Genomic DNA, 23,179 nt, shown 5'->3' on the forward strand with positions numbered 1-23,179 from the left:
TTCCTTTCCCATGGTCACTCCTCATCATTCAAACCTGGTCCCCATTTTTGCCAAGAACATTCACAGACTCTTAGAATGGGAGGGTGAGGAGGTTGAGAAGCAGCATAGATATTCCTACCAAGTAAACATGCTAATAAAGCAGGCCCAGTAGAAGCCGGGAGCTGACAGCAGACCTACAATGTCAAGTCTCCTCCCCTCCTCCAGGAAGCCTTCCGAGACTCTCCAGGTTCACACTATTTCCCTCCACCCATGATTCCTTTAACTACCACCACAAAATCTGTTGCTTAAGTATGTGGTTTCCCGCCTAAATGTTTCATACGGACAGATCTTTCATGTGACCAAGAGCCAGGTAGTTTTCTTGTATGATGGGTATTTTTTTTATGATGGGCATATCTAAGGTGTTTATTGGATTTGCTAACAATTGGTCGCCAAGGAAAGAGATGGCTTCCAGCCTGTGATAAGTGATAAGTGATAAGATACAAGTGCTCTACCTGCTATGGAATTTGCTGGAACTCATCACTAGCACTCAAAGTATTATACACACCTCCTGACACACACACCTAGCCAAAAAGGAGCTGTGAGGGTCCTAGCTGGAGATGACCTCAATCATTACATTATTTATGTTCACTCAAAGGCTAAAGGCCTGAAAGGTTTTCTTTCTCCAATACTTTTTCTCATCTTTGGGGACTTCAATATCATAAAAATGTTTTGAGGATGATCTGGTAGAGATTTCAGCACAGCTGTTTCCACAAGGAGAAAAACCCAGGTTGGATTTATGTTAAATGCTAACACCACTGGGTTTTCCAACTATACAGATGAAATTGCAGTAAAAGTGTATACATATGCGATCTTTACTGTAGCCATCGGAGAGATCCGTGTTCTTCCGTGAAATCACTAATGTTCTTAAGATACAGATGGTTTCCCTTTCCAGAGACTTTGGTCCCTGGGTCCATGCAACTGTGTATACTTTCATTTTGATGCCATCATTTCTCAGGCAAAGGTTTTAATTGCCCCCTAAAAACTTTAGAGAGAATGTTCTGTCAGGATGCCTCAGGAGACATCTAAGAACCTCCCCAGGGGGCTGAGTGATTCAGGCACTGCCAGATGTGGAGCAGCCAGATGGGAGTTCTAGGAGGGAACCATCTGGGAGGGAACCCACTTTCCCACTGGGGGACAGAGGGGAAGAGGGAGCCAGAGAGGTGCAGGGGGGAGGAGGAGAGGGAGGGAGGGGAAGAGAGAGGGTCTACCCAGCCTTCGTGAAGGGGAGGGGGTCCTGGCCGGCCAAGCCCTTGCTAACAGGTCATCTCCCCTGCAGACCCCACGCTGTGGACTCAGGAGCACGTACGGCAGTGGCTGGAGTGGGCGATAAAGGAGTATGGCTTGATGGAGATCGACACGTCCTTTTTCCAAAACATGGATGGCAAGGAACTGTGTAAAATGAGCAAGGAGGACTTCCTCCGAGCCACCTCCCTCTACAACACCGAAGTGCTGCTGTCACATCTCAGTTATCTCAGGGAAAGTAAGTGTCCTGTCTGTGTGTGGGCCGGGGAGCCCCGCTGTGCTGCGCGTGCGTGGAACCCAAGTCCCCAGGGCTGGGACAAGACTCTGCAAGGCCCGCCCCAAATGAAGACTGATTTCCCATGCAGCCAATCCAGGAAGAGGATTCCTCCTCCCCCCCTCCCCCGCCACCCTCCACAGTCAGGGTAGGCTGGGCAGGGGCTGCAGGAGACCCACCTCCGGGCCTGTGAGGTTGCCAAGGTCACTTTGGCTCCTATGGACTCTGCAAGGGGGCCGACCCAGTCCTGTAGTGTCAAGGGAAACACAGTAAGGAATGGAGAAAAGGTAGGGAGCTGTGACCCAGTGGGGTCTGCCAGAGTGTAGTCATCCTGTTTCCATGAGAATCCCTTTCCAGAAACTGCCTTGCCCTGTAATTATAAATAGATAGATACCCTGGCTGGGATTTTTCCTGCACAATGATTTAAAGTTCCTCCAGTAAACTCTAGATCCATGGATTTAGGATTTAAGGTTTTGAAAATTTACACATTAACTTCCTCTTATTCTTGGGGTCACTCTGGCGCACCCGAACCCCACCTTTGCCGGCTGCTAGCTACACACCCTTGCTAGCCAAACAGGGAGCACAGCAGAGGTCCTGGGCATGCAAGGGTCTCTGGGACACTTTCTTCTGGCACAGCCAGAAGGAAAAGAGCTTCGGACAAGATTTTATGAAAGAAAGTATGTCATCGCTCAAAAGATTTATCCAGTATGAGAGTTCTCAGGCACCAAGCTCCCATCAATTTCATGTGAATTTCATTTGGTCTTAAACATACACAGAGATAGGAACGGAATTGTTTCAGGCATGCTAATAACCTCAGCCGAAGGCTTCACCAGAAATCCAGGCCCAGTGGTATATCAATGACCCCAAGTATTGAAGGATTTGTCTGTGGCCAGAAAAGATCGGACTGAGATCAGGGAGTTGAAGCTGCAGGAAAACAGATGTGGGCTCTTTCTACAAGGAAGCTTTGTAACAGTCAGCCCTGAGCAGGGAGAGACGGGCAACATCAGGATGCAGTATCTGCTGTCCGTAGCCGAGGCTGCCTGGCATCTTGCAGGAGTTAAGCTTTGGAATGAAGGAGCGTGATGATTTTCAAACGCTTTCCAAGCCGAGATCTTTGGATACTACAGCCTACAGGCTGCTTTCCTGGCCTCCTGGGCTCTGGGTTGGTTAGTTCTTCTTTCGCTCCCCATCTTTCAGTGGGTCTTTAGAGTCACCGTCTCTGTAACCTTCTGCCTCATTCTACAACAGTGCATGATGTGGGAGCAACACACGCTGGTTATAAAATTTAAAAATTTTAAAAATGCCTTTGGAAGTTTCCACTGGTGCCTCCGGGCTCTCTGGTCACCTCTCCGAGGCGTCTGGTAGCCAGTGAGAGAGTGTGGATGATGCAGTATATGTTAACACCAGAGCAGTTACCTCATGTCTGAGTCTTGCTGCAACATGAGGTCAGCCCAAGAAACAACAAGTTCAGAAAAGGGGGCGATTCTCTACCCAGTTTTTCCTGAGCTTTGGAGAATTAACATTTTCTAATGATCGGTATTTCTCAGCTTTCACGTTTTTACGGAATTTTTTTAAAAAAGATTCTTTGCACAGAGTCCTGCCACAATGCTAGCCAGGCAGGGCCGGGGGTGGGAGTGAGTGACAGAAGCTGGGCGAGAGAAGCAGAGACCGGCAAAGCAAGAAGGCCCATGAAGCCTGCTTTTTGGCTTCTTCAGGCATCAGTGGTCCAGAATCACTGGCCCCTTTACTTCCTTTGTGGGAGAAGAGAGGGCCAGCAGCACCAGGGACAGCATGTCCGAACACTTTAAGGGACCAGTAGTTTGGGGCTCCATGGCAGATACCTTTGTTGGGGAGATGTTCGAGCACATTCTGACTTGACGTGCAGGAAAGCCATTCATGCCATGTGATTTCCCAGGCCTGCTTTCTGGCAGGTCCATAAACCCCTCAAGTCCCAGCTAGGATTTCCTACCACCGAAGAACCCAAGCCACAAACCCTGAAGTGAGACCAGAACCTGCCCCAAAGGCCTAGTCATTTGATAGGGATGTCCATGTAACCATGACGGAGGGGCACAGGTGACTAAAGGGCAAAGGAGTGAGCAGGTGGCGAAGCAGTGGAGGCCGGAGGATTGGTGTTTCGGGAGAACAGGCAACAGGGCAAGAAAAAGTATGTGTTGCTGCAGCTTTCCTTCTTTCTTTTTTTAAAAATATTTGTAGATATTGAGGAAGATGCCCCAAAGCAATAAAAATACGAAGTTTCCAGAGAGGGGCTAATTAGTGGAGCAAACAGGGTGGAGAGGAGATGGAACAAAGTACATATGTGATACAATGTTGAACGAAACAGCTGAATATAAAGTGCTTCGAGAGCGTTGATATAAAAACCATGTTTGCCTGCAGAGGCAAAAATTAAAATCCTGTGCAAAGGTTCAAGAAAAAACGTGCCCCAGCACAGTATTGTCATAGTCTAAAGGCCTTTTGAGGAACCTAGACTTAAAATGATCCACTTTCATGGGGGAAAAAAAAAAAAAAACTTGATTCTGCTTCTTTTCAACTGGTGTCTAGCTTCGCATGGTAGCCTCTGGGACCCTCTGTGTTGGGTGGTAGTTAGCCAGCTGAGACCCCTGCCAGCAGGCCATGTGCCTGGGGGCTGTCTGCTCTCAGGATGGGAACTCCCTGCCTTCAAACACTTTATTGTTTTTCCAGACTTACTTCCAGCGGATGTTTTGTGCTGAGGCAGGGAGGCCAGTGCTTTGGGGACAGAGGCTGGGGCAGCTGAGTTGAGGCAGGGGAAAGGGGTGCTAATTCCTTGTGCTTTGTCGTCTGTCTTTTTGTCGAGGAGGGGGTTGGGGTTCAAACACGTCCACTTTGGCAAGAGGTGAAAAGAAAAGAGCTGAGTTCCTCGACACAGTTGGAGGAGGTGCTTAGGGCTAAGGAAAGTCAACGGAAGAACATTGAAGGCCCTCTCGTCCCTCCAGAGTATCTGATCTTTCTGGACTTCCGTAGAAAAAAGGGAAACCTTGTAGGATAAGAAGCTCGGGCATCCAATTCACACTTTCACAAACGGTGCTTGAGTATTGATTTGGGTTGCCTTGGAGGCGAGCGCTACCTTTAAATGTTAAATAGCAAACTTAAATTTTAAAATGTTATTTTCCAGGGAAGAGAAAAAATAGCAATGTCCCGGGTGCCCCTAAGCCCTGTCTCAATGGCCTGACATGCTAGGATTTATCTGCCCCCCCCTTGGAGGTGCCTATGCTCCATACCTTGGCTTTTCAGCAGTCCCAGATAGAATGGCCATACCATCTACACCCGCCCTTTGTAACTTCACCCACCCTGGAGGAGGTTGGTGAGGGCGGGGCCCAGGGAGGATGCCCATAGGACTTGGGATGATTCTGGAGTCTCCCAGGGACACCAGAACTCAGGCGTGCATTCACAGCACATGGGCAGGACGCCCCCTTGTGGACACCACGTGGACAACCATGTCTAATCCCCATTTTAAAGCCAAAGCAACTGAGGTCTGGAGGGCTTTAGAAACTGGTTCAAAGGCATACACAGCCAGTGGAGAGCAGCCTGGTAGGTAAGACCCAGGCCTCTTAAGTCCCAGTCTGCAGCCGGGCCCACGGCCTCATGCGCAGACGTGAGAGGACCCGAGACAGACCTCGAGCTGAGCTCCCTTCTGTCCCCTGGGGCTTTCCTGTGGAGGGCCAGGCCACTTTCCCCACAGCATGTTCTGTGTTCATTTGTACCAAGAGATAAAAGCTTTCCGAAACTTCCCCGTGGCCTCCTGGAATGAGGCAGATTAAAGCCAAACCTATCACCACACTAACCCTGTCCTTCTCTCTTCCCGGCGCCGCCCCACACCCTGGAGCTGACCGGCGGCCCGGCCAGTATCTCTGTCGGGCACACCCCGGTTGGCAGGAGCCGTATTTACCGTCGGAGGGCTGAGGGAAGTGAGATTGGGCCATCACAAGGCACAGTGGGGCCGGACCCCAGAGGAAGTGACAGCCGTCCGGATTGGCAGTTCATTCTCGGGGTGGGGGGGGAGTTTGGGGTTTCTGGGAACCCAGAAGGTCCTGGGCTTGGAGCATCCAGAGGCAGAAGGAAGAGTCTTTTTTCATTTTACAAAAAGTTGTGCTCCATGAGTGTTTCTGAGTCTGACCTGTGAAAAATACTAAGACCCTGTGTTTTTCAATTGTGGTGGCACCAGAGAAAGAAATATATTGCGTGACAGGGAGACTGCAGAAAAGGTATCTATCTTGATTCCCATTTTTAATTTAAACTTAATGGAAAACACATTTTGCATTCTGTGGCATTCCCCCCCGGCAGCCTCAGAGGGCCGGGCAAAGGTGATGGGTCCTGGCAATTAAGCTGGTGAGGTATTATCCCTTCCAGGCCAGGGTCTGACCAGTAAAAGAGCACAGGATCTGGGCACAACAAAAGGTCAGATTTCCCCTGGACTCTGTAGTCAGCCGGGTCTATGGTTGGAACATAGAGCCTTATTTCCCTGCTCCCTCCTCCCACCCCCCCTCCCCCACCCCCCCACCCCCACCCCCGACCCCCACCGCTGCTCACTGCAGCCCAGAGAAAGGGAGACCCACAGTCAGTAGGCTGCGGGGCAGGAGACAAAGGCTTTGGCACGGGCCAGACCCTTGTCTCCCCTGCTCCAGGTGTCCCAGATGAAGAGCAGGTTAGGCTGGGGGACTGGAGAGCTGAAGAAAGCCCCATTGTTGGGGCTCTGCTTCACACCTGCAGAGCTTCACTCTGTTCATTTCCATCTTCTTTCAGATCCCTAATACAATATCCAGTGACGGATGGACTCCAAAATGGAAAATTATTTTTTCCTTATGCTTTCAACTTGTTGGCGGGGCACTCCATTCTCAGCAGCGGCCACTTCGTGCTTTTCGGGGCCCCAAATTAGCAGATAAATACATATACAGACACACATATATGTGCGTGTATATGTACATACCTGTATCTGTATGTGTATGTGTACTATATATATACACATATGTATATATACACCACTCTGTGTGTGTGTATATATATATATATATCCCTGCATGCATACATTAATAACAGTAAATAAGCAAATAAATACACATTTTAATGGAAGTATACAGAGTCAAGCAAGAATCATAAATGCACAACCCAAGAAACTATCACAAAGGGAATCCATTCACTTGTATGAGCACCCCCAGGTCAAGGTCAAGGAAGAGATCAGAAGGCCCCTTGTACCCTTTCTCCGTCACCTCCCCTTCTTCCTCCCCAAAGGTAACCACTGTCTTGATTCCCAACACCATACGTGAGTTTTGTCTGTTTCTTAGATTTAGCCTGAGGACCGCGGGGTCTGCTGGACCGAGAACAGGTTTTGCAGATAGACAAGAATGGGAATCTTGCTTCCTGGGCTTTCTGGCTGTGTGACCCTGAGCAGATTACTTGACTTCTCTGAATGCTGATGTTCTCATTTGTAAAAGAAGAAGCACATGATACTGGTTTCACAGGGCTCGGGTAAGGATTAAGTGAGAGACTAGATACAAAGTGGTGCTTCCTGCATTCAGGAGTGTTGGCTTCCCTCTGCCCATCACAGCCTGTTCGCTCGGACAGGATGGTGTCAGGGAAGATTAGGATTCACATTAGCCCCGCACAGAAGGAGCCTGAAAGCGGGAGAAAAAAATCCAGAGCCACCGAGTGGGAGGCCAGACTCCAGGAAGGACCTTCTTGTATCAGAACAAATTCCCGTAAGAAAAGCGTGTGCTATGCCATCCTCTGTAGCCTGAAGAACTTGTCAAATAAAAATCGGAGAAGAGAAGCGGATGTTGGTCCCTTGGGAAGGAGGCCAGATGCTCCTAACCAGCCCCTCCTTCCAGGAGTGAAACTTGAACCAAAAACGGTCTTCAGGGCGAAATCCTTTTCCTAGGTTACCATGAAATATGTATTTCATGCAAGCTTTGCAGGGGTCAAACGACCCTTTCTCTTGGCTTTCTGGGAGTTTCCTGTGGAATTCATATGTGCCCAAAGAAGAACTTTCAGCAAGGGGAAAATTTAATAAATGTGGTTTATCTAAGCTTCGTGCTCTCAGCTAAATCTACACTAATGACTCAGGCAGTTTGCTCCTCTGAGACCATCATTTTTCTTTATTTGCTCCAGCCGTGAGGTTTCAGCCTGAGGGAGAGAATGTCAGGGACAGAGAGGCAGACATTCTTGGTCTTACTGCTGAGACTTTTACTTTTCTATTCCCTTGGAACGTTTGGTTCTATTTCTTAACCTCCTTCCAGTCATGGAGGATTATTTCTTATTGCAGCAGAACCCATTCATAACTCCAGGTCCAGAGGACACGACGAATGCTCAGCAAGCTCTTTTATAAAGGGTTTATTGTATGTCATTGTGGTGTCTGTGGGAGATAGGATGTAAAAATAGTAATGATAACAGCTAGCATTTACTGCATACTCACTAGCAACCAAGATCTTTTTTGAGCACTTGACACGTATTATTTTATTCAATCCTCGCAACAACCGTGTTAAGTGGATCTTATTATTAGCCCATTTTATATATAAGGAGCCTGGGGCTTAGCGAGATTAGGTAAATTGATGGAGGTCACAAAGCTAGTCAGTGGTAAGAGGCAGGTCTAACTCAACTCTCATTTGCATAATAACTATAATGAAATGAGGTTGTCCTGGCTTCACTTGGTCCTTGGTATTTTTGAGACTGGACTAACCAAATGCATCTGGTTTTCGGGATATTACATGCACGTGACTGTCTCGTGTCTATTTTTTTTTAAGATTTTATTTATTTGAGAGAGAGCAGAGCAGGGGGGAGGGGTGGAGGGAGACAGAGAAGCCGGCTCCCAACTGAGTAGAGAGCCCGATGCGATGCGGGGCTCGATCCCAAGACCCTGGGATCATGACCTGAGCCGAAGGCAGACGCTTAACCCATCTGAGCCACCCAGGCGCCCAAGACTGGCTCATTTCTAAAACGGTCTGCATGTCCACGCTTTGGCGTATTGTGGTCTCAATACCACCTCCACTCCTCCTCTTTTTTATTTGGAACCCTTCTCGGGGCTAGCAGTGACAGTCGCCCAAGCCAGAAGTCATCGGTGCCGGGCAGTTGGGGCATTCTTATACAATTCCCTTCCTCGTCACCTGGCCTGGAAGGGACACATTTTCTCTGAGGCACACAACCAAACGCCCACAGCTGGGTGAGGCAGCAAGCAGCTCCGCTCCGGCGTCCCTGCCATGACTGGAGACTAAAAATAGGAGCGTCTGACAGCCCATCCCCTGTCCTCAGCCCTGGCACCCAAGTCAGCCACCCATCTGCAGAGAGAAGGGAAAATTTTCAAAGACTTCCCCAGCCTCAAGCACCTCTGGCAGGCTTATCACGTGTGCTGTAAAAGCATATTCCAGCCCTGGTCTTTGAAAGCCCTTCAGAGGTCCTCCCCGCCCCCCTTCCGGAGAACCTCAAGGAGAACTGCAAAAATGCCTACGTTTTATAAAACAAAATTCCTGAATTCTTTTGAAACTAAGGAACGAGCTTAGTTTTAGGGGCAAGGGGGAGTTTTTACATGCAGCAGAAAAAAAACTATCATCCCTGAAAATGCCTAGACTAGGGCGTGGAATGAGTAGTTACGCCTTCAAGTTTAATTTTTAGAGACTGCATAGCAGCCTTCTGGGATGACAGAAAAGTCAATGTAGCATGCCTTGCATTCAGTTGTATTCTCTTAGACGTTTACAGAGGAAGGCCAAGAGTTGCTACTGGAACTCCGGCCACCCCCTGCCCCTTCCCAACACTCCCCTCCACTGACAACGAATAATATCTAAGCACCTCACCCACCAGTAAAAGGACCTGCCTGTGAACCCACAGGGTATCCTAGCAGGCCGGAATTGTGTAGCTTCTCCTCCAGGGTGTGGTAGAACTACAAACTGCAGGCCAAACCTGCCCGAATCTGGCCAACTCTGGCCCACGGACAAAACAAAACAAAAACAAAGAAGAATGTGCAACAGAAACTGTATTTAACCCACAAAGCCTAAAATATTTACTATCTGGTCTTTATAAGAAAAGCTCACCAACTCGGGCTGTAGTTTAACTCCTTCATTTTTCGACTGAAGAAATCAAAATCTAGACTCACCCATGGTCACACAGCGAGACTCCCCGTCCTTGCTCCTGCATGGGATGTCCAAGAACTTTGGAATCGTAAACGTGGCTGCTGGGGGAGGGCTGTGTGTGTCCCACCCGCAAGTATTCTGCCCTAACTTACTCTGACGGGAACTCCAGGAATCCAGTACATTCCCCCCAAGATGGATTCCAGTAACTCTTTCTTTCTCTCAAGGAGCCATCTGTCCCTCTTCCCTACCCCCATCCTTTCTCATCCCATCTTCTACCTTTGATCTCAGAAGAACATCTTGTTATAACCGGCTTTTGCTTTGCCTTGCAGGTTCACTGCTGGCCTATAACACAACCTCCCACACAGACCAATCCTCACGACTGAGTGTCAAAGAAGGTGAGTCTGTTCTCTCATGCATTTTCTTCAGTCCCAGGCTTGGCACCGTTTCGTGCTGTTACGACTGGTTCGGGCAACCCCAACTCTGTGCACCATTAACCATAAAAATAGAACAGGTGGTTATTTTACGAGGAAAAAAAATGGGTTTATTTGGAAATAAAAAGAATAGGAATTCTGGATAAACAAGCTATGGCAAAACCATAGGTAAGCCCAGCAAACAAAGGAGAGGAACATCATTTTATGGAGGAGATGGAGGAAGTTGGGAGGAGCTGTTTGAATGGAAGTCCACTGGAGAAAAGTTAAGAGCTCAGGGTGCTGGCTTGTCTCATTGGCTGAGATGCAGGGGTAGTGGATTTCTTATAGGACAGATGCAAGGTACATCTTTCCCTGTTGGGAGCCTGTAATTCATGATTCTTTCCTGCTGGAGAGTCCTCTGTTGTGGTAGGTAATTGACACATCTGTTGAAGTCTGTAATTGACAGTTCTTCCTGCAGCTGGCATTTGAGTGGTAGTGACCCTCCTCTGGGTTCCCCTTTCTAGCCTCCCAACTCAATTTATTGAGGTTTCCCTCTGTGAATTTTCAAGCACCAAATCTCTTGTTTTTTCTAGCATACAAGGCAAGAAACCAAAGCTTATCCCACTTGCACTAGCTGCAAAAACAGAGCAAGGTTTTTAAATATCTTGTAATCATATAAAAGATAGGACTTGAAGTTGTTACACCATGGAATAAAAGGGGTTGCTCTCAGCTCACTGCTCCCTTTCAGAGCTGTAAGTCAGGGCTTTCCTCCACTGAAGATAATGAAATGAAGATTTTTAAGGATTCTGGCAATGCCACATTTTAAGCGTTTTTTTTCCCCCCTCACAAATTTTAGCAATGCCAAGTCATTTTTAAAGTGGTGATTTGGGGATTTGGTCTGGTTGGTTTGGTTTGGTTTGGTTGAGAGAGACAGAAAACAACCTCAACAAATGATTTTTGCTAGTGAGGATTTTACTATAATAGCATTTCTCAGCACCTTATTTATGGAACATTGTGAGGATTTATTGCTCCAGATACTGTGTTAGATCCCAGGCATTTAAACAAGTGAATAATTCTTAGTACCTGGTTTAAGGGAGAAAAAATGTTAAGTGAAAAAAATCTGCCCAAGGCAAAAAAAAATCCATGGAGGAGGGGAATTTTGAGGGGAGGCTTGAAGAACGAATAGGAGTATGGCAGGCATGCTCTCTTCCTTGGCTCCCTACTTTACTACTTTTTCTTTAATGTCCATCTGCTCTAATAGAGAATGAATGAGGGCAGAAGTTCTCCATATGGGTACCATGTGGTAGAGCACAGCATAATCTTTCAGAGAAACTTCAAGCTCTTCTAAGGGAAGAGCCTTAGAGACCATTTGATTAAGAATCCTCACGGGTTATGGAGGAAGCAGACCCAAAACGCCTGGGTGTCTTGGCCGTGGTCACACCATTGATTACACAGGACTTTGTGTTCACTGTTAGCAATTTCTAATCAGACGATGACCAGAAAATGTGGGGGAAGGAATATACGACATGGTGAATCTGCTTTTAAACTTTTGTGGTTTCGTTTGCTTCCTCTCCCCCGCCCCCCGCCCCACCCAGGGTCAGTCCTATTTATGCTACCGTTTTTCCTTTCCAAATCAGATTTTTTGGATTTTGCCATGAAAACTAAAGTTATATTGACCATTCTACGGTCCAAGCCACATTTTACTTGCTGACCTGTTTAATGTCATGTTGCAGACGTCTATCATGAAAGAAATATATTATAGTGACAGACGTTAGACTGGAGGTCAGGGCACCTCTGGTTTCATTTGGGGAAATCACTTCATGCCCTGAATCTTTGTTTCCTGTCAAACAAAAGGACTAAATCAGGAGGAGTCAAGCCCTGGCTCTTGAGCTCTTGGCTTCTAAAGAGAGGTCCTAGGGCCACAGGTGAGGGCTCTGCCTTCATTCAGGTCCCTCTGTTTGGATCTGGTGTACCTATGAGTTAATTTCATTTGCAGATAGGGATCTGGTTCTTGGAAGGAAGCGGGCAAGAGGAAAGGAAGGATGGAGGAAGGGAAGGGGAGGAAAGGAGAAGGAAGGGGGATCCTTCAAAGTTTCTTTAGTTCTACAGGCTAAAGCTGGCTGGTGACCAGTGAGGCTCTGGGACAGAGCCAAGGAGAGAATATCTGATACTGGGCTTAAAATACAGATTTTCATTTAGAAGCAAGTCTGAATTGAACTGCGTTGATAAGCAACTCATTACTCCTCCAGGGGTCTTAGCTTTCAGCCTCTTGCCTCTACCTACCACACTGCATTTCCTTCCCTTGGCCCTTTTGTATACAGGTGGCCGTGCATTTGTAATGCCACTGGGCTTATTCAGGCTTATTGCAGGAAGAGCTCGCTCTTGCTGGGCAACCACCGTCTTTGGAAATAAATTAACTGTAGTATCCAGGCAAACACACGCTGCCAGGACCTCATTCAGGTGGTGCCGGGGCATTTATCTCCCAACATCGGCCCTGGCCTCTAGAGACCATTAAGTCTGTGCTTGCAGGTGCATCTTTTGTCCCCAGTAAAGCTTTCCACTTGAGCTGTCTTGCATCTCTGTTGCCTCCCCACTTGTGAGGTGGTCTGAATCTGTCTGAAAGGCCCATCATCCACAAAACAAAGTGCATTAGCAAGACAAAGCTAATCAGGCTTCTCTCTCCTTCCTTTTCACCCTCCTCCCCATATCCCTCTCTCTCTGCCTCTCTCTCTCTCTCTCTTTCTCTCTCCCGCGTGCATGCTTTTTCTCTAATGGCTATCTTTATTACTTAAAATATTAAGTGGAAAAATAAAGAGAAGACACAGTTTAACCCTGGCTCCATCTTGTTTGAATAAGACACATGCATAGCCCCAAACAAATCCAGAGCACATCCAGAGCACCAGAGCTGTGTGTGTGTGTGTGTGTGTGTGTTGTGCTTCACAAAGGGCAGGTGCTGGAATCAAGCACAAAGGAAAGAAGTTGAGGAGATGATGTCTATTAGTGCTTCTTCAATTCACTTATCAAATTAGAATGCCTTTTTGCTTTAAAATGACATAATCACCCTTCCAGCTTGTCTCTTGAAAATGATTGCACTCTCAAAGGGTTATTTGTGCCCAGGAAGTAAGACTTGATTTTAGAAATTAATTTATAACAGTCTTTAAGCCCCTTTAAATTAAGTATTCTATAGTCACAGGTTGGCCCCAGTTAAAATAGTGGTGCTCTCTTGACCTTTACTTATCAAAGGCTAGCGCACTTTAAAAAATAAAGTAGGATGGAAGCAATTGTGACCCATTTATAATAGCAGCTACAACTCTCGTCTAGATAGGATTTTGTAATACCGTAGACACTTTTACATGCTTTGCCTCTGCTTTTGACCTGGCGGCATCCCTGAGAGGTAGCTAAGATCCTCTCCAGTTTGCAGATAGAGTGAGATTCAGCAACATTAAGCAGTTCACTGAAGAGCACCCCCAGCTAGTCAACCGCACAGCAAAGACTCAAACCCAGGATGTAGGGTTCAAAATTTCCTGCTCCAGATGGTCTCCCTGACACGTCCAGCTCGTCCCTTCTCACTGGACGTCCATGCAGACAATATCTGGCCTAAGTGTTGTTTCAGCAGAGCCTTGAAATGTCCCCCATTATTTTGCCCTGCTGCCCGCAATTTTCCCCCTACTGTCTCCATGCACGCCCTGTGCTGTTCTCTGTTCCCAAAGATGAATTCATACACAGCTCTTGTGTGGCACTACCTTCTGGTCTGCACTGCACAGAGAATCACTTGGAGAGCTTTTTAAAAATGCTGGTATCCTAGAACAAATGTATGGCTCCACTCCCATGAGGCATCTCGATTAGGCAGATCCATAGAGATCTTAGGTCATAGGATGGTGGTTACTCGGGCTGGGAGGAGGGGAATGGGCAGTCGCCGTTGAATGGGTGCAGAGCTTCACTTTGGAGAAAGATGAAAAAGTTCCGATGGTGGGGGTTAGTTACATAATGAACGTACTTAATGCCACTGAAATGCTCACCAAGAAATAGTCAAAATGGTCGATTCTGTTAGGGATGTTTTATCACAATAAAAAATGAAACATTTCCATTTGAAAAAATTTTAAGGGGAGCCTGGGTGGCTGAGTTGGTTAAGCATCTGCCTTTGGCTCAGGTCATGATCTCAGGGTCCTGGGATCGAGCCCCGCATTGGGCTCTCTGCTCAGCGGGGAGTCTGTTTCTCCCTCTCCCCCTGCTTGTGCTCTCTCTCTCTCTCTCACTCTGTCAAATAAATAAAATCTTTAAAAGAATTTATTTAAATACTGATGCCCAGGCCCCACACAGGACCAATTGGTTCGGAATAGCTAGGAGTGACACGTGGACATTGGGAATTTTTTTTTAAGCTCTCCAGGTTACTCTCATAACCTGCAGGCAAAATCAAGAAGCCCTGTGCTATAGTGCAATCACAAACTGGAGGGAGGAGACCCAGCTCAGAGCGCCCCCAGGTTTTCTTAGCGATACACTGGGCCGTGATCTTGACCTTTCCTGACCCCTAGTGGAGGAAGAGCAGAACCTGTTGGTTCACCAATGAAGATGCGGGTTGAGTGGAGGGACCATGTGATCATGACTTGTTCTTTTCATCATTGTCATTGACGATGTTATAATTTTCGCAGAATTTGACAGATTTACGTTAGCACCTCTCTTCACATCTCAGAAACTCCTCTCGTATACGCCCTCATTATACGTACCTAAATAATAGACATGGTATGGGTACCTTGATTTTATTTGGGGAGGGGCAGAGGGAGAAGGAGAGAGAGAATCCCAAGCGGACTCCAAGCCCAGCCCTGAGCCCAACGCAGGGCTCGATCCCCCAACCCTGAGATCATGACCTGAGCCAAAATCAAGAGTCGGATGCCCAATGTACTGCACCACCCAGGTGCCCTGGTACCTTGATTTTATAGGACATTGGAGGTCTGGAAGTTAAGTGGCCTTTCCAAGTACATATGAGTCCCGGAGCCAGGACCGCTGACTTTCCAAACCTGTTCTCTCTGCCCTCCACACTGAGGTTGGAATGTGTTTGGGGGTGCAGGTCAGAGCTCCACCTTGTTTCTGGGGTAAACCCTAGGGCCTCCCAGTGCTCTCAGCCTGACAATCAGCATGCAATAATCAGACCATCTCTCCTTTGGAGCTGCTTTGCATGCCTAAACCCTCATTTCCTTAGCTCCTCATGCTGGATCTGTTTAAATACCTCGGACTCTCCAAAAGTCAGAGGATATTGAGCTCCTTGTTTATTAACTCCTGGAACTCATAAACCTGCCAAGGGCCCATGTAGCCCTGAGCTGTTTGCTCCAGCCAGGGAAGGCTTTCCGAAGCTGCTGCTGAATGCAAAACCTGAGTGTGGGTAGGGTGTCTTCCTGTACAGTAGCCATCTCTAGCAGTTGCTTTGGCTAATGGAAAAAAAGTCTGTCTGCTTACACTCTAAGTATGGGGGGGTGGGCAACTACCTTTCCACGTCCTTTGTAGAAAAATGCCTAACTGGCGCTGAAGATCATGCTAACAAGAGCCCGGTGTCTCTCAAGGAGATTTCCAGATGGCAGCCTCCGCCCCCCACCCCCTTCGCGCACATAGCAACAGCCCCTTTTCTGCAGCCCTTTATTGTTTGCCAAGCATTTGCACATCCATTATCTCATTTGCGCCCTCACAACATCACCCTGAGACAGCAGGGCTGGTATTATTATTATTATTCCCATTCTGTAGATTACGGGGGTTCATGGGAAGTCCCCCCCCAGGTCCTAGGGTAGAGTAGGCTCACACGTAGGTCTCTGGGTTCTTTCCTCCCACCACGCTGTTTCTCACATCGTCCTCTCAACATATTTAATTCAAGCATCTAATGATATTTTAAATGTAAATCAATTAAATTATTCAGTTAGTGCCCCGAATTTACCCAAGGCAGGTGTTCATCTCTCATTTCAACATTGTAACATATTGATTAGGAACTCGAGCTCTGGACTCAGACTCTGTGACCCTGGACAAGTCACTTACTTTTGCTGCATTAATTTCCCCTGTCTAAAATGAGGACACTTTTAGCACCCCTTCAGGGCTGAGACAGTACTCACCAATCACTTAGCATGGTATCTCACACACCAATAAATGCTCCATATGTTAGCTCCATGAATTATAATAATTAGTATTATTGCAAAAGAATTAGAATAGTTTTGAGGGTTGACCATTGGTTGACACTGTGCCAAACACTGAGAAGGATACCTTACTACATCATATGGCACGGTAATACCATCAATGGGACATCCAAGTTGCTTAAAATCTTACTAAGGAGGTACACGTGGAACTCTTAAGGAATAAAAGGAAATTGCATATAGTCAATCAGAAAAATACATGCTACATCCAAGAAGTTCTCTGAGAGTAATGGAGAGATGAAAAATCATTCTGTGCTAACGTTGCACGTCCTCCCCGCCAAACCTTTCATGTGACAGAAGAGCTGTGAGGCCAGAGAAGCCTGGGTCCAGCCAAGACCACACAGGCAGTGAGTGGCAAGGGGCAGAGCCTGAAGTCACTCAGGACCTTCGTCAGGAATGGACCAAAATTCTGTGATTCATGCCTTCCTCCACCCTAGTCAATCACGTCTTCATTTATTAAGAACCTACCGTGTTTGGGACACTAGGCTGAGCCCCAGAAATCCGGTGTGCAACCAGCACCTACCGTCAAGGGGCTCATAATCAGAGATACTACAGATAAGGTCAGTAAGTCATTAAATGCTGTATATTGGAGTATGGGGAATATAGCACCAAATCTTGACACTCCCCCTGCATTTACATCCTCTCTGGGGTGTCCTTTATGATTGAATTTTAGAGGTTGGAGCGAAAGATAGGAGGCCTTTGGAGATATGCAGCATAGTAGTCCTGGGAGTGGGTATGGAGACGAGGGGAAGGTGGTCAACCCCAAAGACACCAGACAGTGTGTCTGGCTCTGTCGCGTGCCTGTGGGGGCTACAGTGCGGGGACCGGAAGGGTTCAGGCTGGGATTTGGGGGAGGGGCCCAGGTGAGCTTCTCTGGGGGTATATGAGCATGCCTTGGGGAAGCACCAAGGCCTCAGTGTATGATAGGGGTGTGGGGAGGCGGAAGCCCTGAGTGGCCTCTTGGTGGCTTACGTGAAACTGAAAGACAGAGTCCGGTTGGGTGGTCTCCCTGTGGGACAGGAAGCTCCGAAAAGGAACCCAGAGCCAGGAATTTGCTTCAAAATACTGGAGGCTGAAGAGAGGGAGTAGGTGGGAGTAGAGCTGAAATGAGATTGGCCATGAGTCCATGCTTGTTAAAGCAGGATAAAGGGCCCTCCGGGGTTCCATAGACTTTTCGCTCTGCTTTTCTATACCTCTGAAATTTTCCATAATTTAAAAGCTGCCTTGAGAAACTTTGTTTCGATGGGAAAAAAAAGCAGAGATGAGTTCAGAATATTTATTCCTAAAGCTATGCACGGTGTGTATCGCATCGTGAATGAGGGTGATGTGTGTTCGAGTTCAGCATTTGGGGGACGGTGGGCTTTGGGCAGCATCCTGAGTGTGATGTCTCTGCAGGAGGGTGGGTGAGCATGGTGTTGAGCGTGGGCATGCCCTGGATAGGGTAGCACATGGGGGGTTGGTCTGGAACATGTGTACCCATAGGAAAAGGCCTGTAATACTGTGAGGTAATCTCCTGTTATTTTTAGGGAGTAAATAACATCCCTTATGGAGCAGGTTATATGGTTCCAACAGGCTCTGTCTGTGTCAACTAATGTACACTTAAAATTTGAGGGTATTAAGGCCTCACAGGAGGGCCCGTTAAGAACTTTGTCATTCTATGTTTTTCCTTTATGATGGAATACCCCTAATCCATTTTTAGCAAAGCAGGGGTGATTGCTGAATGTGTGTGTGTGTGTGTGTGAGCTTGTGCTGTTTCTGTGGTCCAGAGGCAAGATTTATGATTCTAGAATAGACAGTAGCTTGCTCTCTCCATTTTATTTTTTTCAAACTGTTTTTCTTTGAAATTCCAGAGTTAATGTTTTGTCTGCTTTCGATCTGACCCTCTTTGGAGAGCTACATGTTTTTGTGTGTGTGTGTGTGTGTGTGTGTGTGTGTTCAGCAGAGGGAGATTGAGAGAGAGAGAGAGAGAGAGAGAAAGCGAGTGAGCTGGGAAACAAAGAATGGTTGTCTCCAAACTGTAGCAGGCAGGAAACCCCAATCCCAAGGGAATTTAGCCAGCCAGCCCTGTCCTGGAGTCAGACTCCAGCTCTCTGAATTCAATTTGACAGCTTGTCTGGGACACTTTCTAAGTAACCATTATCCTTCCTTTCTCTTAAGTAAAAGCACTGTTATTTTTTTTCCGTGGGTGTGCTGCGTGCACTGTTATCAGACATGTGTGGGTTACACACAGCGACTAAGACATGGTTTCTCTAAATTATTGGAAACACTTAGCCTGTTTCCTAAGACAAGTGTAAATTTGTTCCAGAATAACGAGGCCAGCGACTTTCAATATTGTGCCCTTGCCTTGTGGGAGGAAGGTACAGAGGAATTTTGTTGGGACATTTCTTTTTTTCCTTTAGTTGCAGTTAAGGACTGCATTCCCTTATTTGAAGGAGTTTCTCTGTCGCAGGAATAATTCAAATTTTATATGTTTTATTCCTTTGAGGGTTTTTTTTTAAAAATGTATTCAAGCAAAGATATCTTCCCATGATCATTCTCCTCGGTGTCTGTGTTTGATTGATTGATTGATTATTTTAGAGAAAGAGACCATCATACATCACACTGCAGGAGAGAGTTCAGAGGTGGATGGGTGTCAACCATGGGACCCCCCGCCGGGTTGCACGGGGCAGACACACATGGCTAGGGTGACCTTCTAGAGTTCCAAGCGGGTGCTTCTCACTCTTGTCTCCTCTACTTACTCAGATCAGTTGATTTTGCCACCACAGCACGGTGGGATTGTGCGGCAAAAGCCAGCCTTTCTGTGTGTGTGTGTGTGTGTGTATTTGCAGGCTGTCCAGGTTCAGCTAGGCAGGATCCACAGGCACAAGTCCCAGAACAGTCTCAGTCCTTTAGGGTGCAGGGACATGACAGGCTTGCCCAGTGGCACACACCCTTCTTCCCTGTCTCACCCCCAGCCCAGTCTATGTCCTAGAAAGCCACATTCTGAAATCTCCCCTGACCCCACACCCACCACGCTTTGCTTGTACCCACTGTTTTCCCAATTTAGTATTCAACAGATTCCGTCATAATAGTCTTTTCTCTTGCAAGACTTGAAGCATCTCGGAGGTGGGGACTGTGTCTTCAACAAGGCCACTGGGTCGATGGATAAAAATTATAGGCAAAGTGCCTTCAATTATTCCCCAAGAGCTTGCTGTACAACTAACCGTTTGTGGTGTTTCCCAATATGAGAGCGATATTTTGGCCTCATCTGCTGCAGAGGTGGCATGGAACCTGCCTTTTCTTTCTCCCTTGCCTCTCATTTCCCCTGCGCTTGACCCCAAGGTGAATCCTCTGAAGCTGTGCTCAGTTCCATCCGTGAGGAGAGGGAAGAGCTTGCCGGGAGCAGATTCCAGTCATGAGATGATAGCTCCCCTTCACCCTTTTTTGATCAGCTCAAATTCCCCTTGGGGACCCTTCAGATCTGGGCCCTCTGCTTACATGTTCCCTTGCAAAGAGAGGCAGAGGAGCACCAAGCCAAGGAAAGGTAATTTCGCAGGGAAAATGGACCTCCTGCTCACTTCAACCCTCCGTTCCTTTCTTAGCGCCTTCCCCCATGACGATAAGAGCCAGCACTTACTGAGGTCTGACACACGCCAAGAACTTTCTATTCGCTTCTCGCTTACACTTAGTTTACACTCTCGTTTACACTCGTTTACACTAAATAAGCAACCTTATTTAGTTGGCACTATTGTTATTTCTCACTTCACATATGAGAAAACTGGGGCACAGAGAGGTTAACCCCACATCACAAAGCTGGTAGGAAGCCCAGCAGGGACCTTGACAGCAGCGTCCTGCCCGCCAGGTGGGGACAAGGCTCCACACTTGCTTCTTCTAGTCCTTACGTCACCCCACGGAAAGGCCCATTTCTTCCAGGCAGCTGATGTCACCTAGCTGCTGAGAGGATGAGATGAGAATGATGGATTCCGGCTAAGGTCCAAAAAATCAGGGACCTGACTTGGCATCCTCAGTGTTTGCATTTCCAGAAGCATGTGAGGTGGTTTCACAGATGCACTCTTCATTATCATGCTTTATCATCTATATAACATTACACATTCTTTCATTTTCGATATGACACTTAAACGAATAAAGGGGAAAAGAGAAGAGATTTAGAAAAGGGAATGATATATTGAGTAACACTCTGTCAATCAACGAGGATTGCAGTAAATTTAATTTTTTTAATGTATCTTCTTAAATTTAAATTCAGTTAATTAGCATATAGTGTATTATTAGTTTCAGAGGTAGAGTTCAGTGATTCATCAATTGCATATCACACCCAGTACTCATGACATCATGTGCCCTCCTTAATGCCCATCCCCCAGTTACCTCACCGCCCCCATCCCCCTCCCCTCCAGCAACCCTCAGTTTGTTTCCTATGATTAAGAGTCTCTTATGGTTTGTCTCCCTCTCTCATTTGGTCTTCTTTTATCTTTCCCTCCCTTCCCCTATGCTCCTCTGTTTTGTAAACTTAATTTTTACAATGAGGGTGGATAGACACAAGGCTAGTAAATCTAGTTGTGAAATGTCCCTTACATTGCAACAGGTAAGCAATCCCTTGCCTCTGTAAGCTACATTGACCCACGGTGCTCAAGGAGGAGAAAGAAAGATGCAGAATTGCCTGGGAGCATTTTAAAGACACATGCCAGGATGCTCCAGCCACCCCAGCCCACATACCCTCCTTGATTCCTATATGCCTGTGCTGAGCAAAGGAGGCCGAGAGGAAGTCAGAGCTGAGATTTGCCTTCTTAGAATAAGCACCTTCCACTGTTTCTGAACTCTTGTCCCCTGACGCCATCCCTACCATTGGGAGCTGGAGCTTTATTTGGCTACTGAAGGGAGAAGAAATGTGCCTTCCTTGCTCTGCATGGGCACCCTTTCCTGCCACCACAGTGTTGGCCTTTTCCTGTCCCTGTGCCGGAAGGCACTCAGGCCCCTAGTCCTATTCCTGGCTGCTTACAAGTTCCCCCAACTTTGGCCTTCCTGCCCTCCTTGGGCATGTCTTTTGTCTTTATATCTTTATGTTTATTGAAGCTGCTCTTAGGTGCTCCTGGAGAAATCCAGAACCGGATAGGCATCAACTTGTCCTGCAACATTAATGATGGTGACAATGAATGGATGAGCCCTGCTGCATTTTAAGAGGAGAAAATGGCTTTAAGTAAGCCCAGGAGGTGGGGGGAGGGGAGAGGGCAAAACTGTGGGAAAGGCATTTGGAGGCCACTTGACCTCAAGAGCACCCTCCCGATCCTTCAGCCAGACAACAACTCCCCCCCTACCCCGCCACCACCCCCCCCGCCACCAGGGAGGGGCCTCCCATGACAGCGCTGGGGGGAGGGGCCGGTGCAGCCCCCACCACCATTAGTGCCAGTTTCTTAGTAGCATTTCACACTTACTAAGCGGGCCATTTGAGTTGTGAATTTCCAATTCATCTCCAGACTCTTGACTATTACCATTTTAGGCCTCTCATCTCTACCAAATTTCACTTTGACTCAGACATTTCATCCCATTCCAGGTAACAGAGCTCAGACTCAAAGTGAGATTGGCTTGGGTTGATGTAACTCCATTTCTATTACCGTGTGATCTCGGTCTGTAATAGAAGTTAGAAGTGACCCCTGTTGGCTATTTTTGAGTAGCGAGGTCCCAAAGTACTTGGGAAAGAAAATACTAGGTCCACAAGGGCTCCAGAGGACCTGCTGGTGGCCACCTCAACACACAATATTCCAAATGCATGTGTTTTGCAAAACATACTGATAGAGAAGTTATACAGGGAGGTTGTTTGGGGGGTGGTAGTTGTTGGAAAGTATTTGAAAGAAGCTTGCTTAGTCTCATGCTCATAAACCAAATTCTATCATCTATCTATCTATCTATCCCTCTATCTGGAGAAAGAGAGAGAGAGAGAGAGAGAGAAATTTCTCTCCTGCCAGATAGAGGTGTAGGGGTTTGGGGCATCTTCTAGTGAAAAGCCAAAGTATCAATAGTATCATTTGTTATTTTAATATAAAAACTTTTCCCAAGTTCTTTTTATAAATGTTAACAACTTTCTTTAGAGAAGCCTCTATCTAAGAAAATAAAGAAATTACTTCTCATGAATTATCCTTTTGGAGAACATCAAGTCTTTGAGGAAGAAATACTATAGCTAGAAACACTAACCAGGACTCGTGTGGGCTTTTCCTCTCTCATCTCAGGGATCTATAAGCTCCCACCTGGGAGGATCAAGAAAAAGTTTAAACATGCCTCTTCAATAAAGTTCAAATTCTCGTGTCAGGCATACTCTAAAGAAAAAGTGGTAATTAAATGGGATTATTACTTTGTCTAACAAAATTCAACATACCTTTCAAAGCCCAATTCAAGTCCTGCCTTTAAGGTATTTCTTCATTGGGCACCTGGGTGGCTCAGTTGGTTAAGCGACTGCCTTCAGCTCAGGTCATGATCCTGGAGTCCCGGGATCGAGTCCCACATCAGGCTCCCTGCTCAGCGGGGGGGTCTGCTTCTCCCTCTGACCCTCTTCCCTCTCGTGCTCTCTGTCTCTCATTCTCTCTCCCAAATAAATAAATAAAATCTTAAAAAAAAAAAGATATTTCTTCATTACTCCCAAAGACAATCTCTTCTCAAACCCCTAGCACACTCACAAGCTATCTATGAGCCTAATTACCTAATTGTAAGATTACCTCGTAGTCTTTAATTGTGAGTTTAGTCCTGCATCCTTTTTTTCCAGCCCTGTAGATATTAGTAAATACCATTGACAGCTGATGGGTTCACTGGGGAAGAAAAATCTAGTCTTTGACAATTTAATTAAATATTTACCCAGTCCTTCTGCTTCACTAAAGAAAGAACCAAAAGAAATTAGCTTTGGTTGACACAAGAAAGATTAACTTCCTATCTCCCATGAATTAAACTCTGGAACAAGATAGCAGCTAT

At 46.8% G+C, this 23,179-nt stretch overlaps 1 protein-coding gene across 3 annotated transcripts in view; it reads left to right on the plus strand.

The window, feature by feature from the left end:
- Nucleotides 1-23,179, plus strand: part of FLI1 (Fli-1 proto-oncogene, ETS transcription factor) — a 115,293-nt gene that overhangs the window by 75,179 nt on the left and 16,935 nt on the right. For all 3 annotated transcript variants that reach the window (XM_035009285.1, XM_035009283.1, XM_035009286.1), the window contains exons 4-5: nt 1,316-1,519; nt 9,978-10,043. In XM_035009285.1, the coding sequence (XP_034865176.1) occupies nt 1,316-1,519; nt 9,978-10,043 (270 nt within the window). The remainder of the gene's footprint in view (nt 1-1,315; nt 1,520-9,977; nt 10,044-23,179) is intronic.

The sequence above is a fragment of the Mirounga leonina genome, unplaced genomic scaffold (genome assembly GCF_011800145.1).
Source record: "Mirounga leonina isolate KUSES-001 unplaced genomic scaffold, KU_Mleo_1.0 Mir_153, whole genome shotgun sequence".
Lineage (NCBI taxonomy): Eukaryota > Metazoa > Chordata > Mammalia > Carnivora > Phocidae > Mirounga > Mirounga leonina.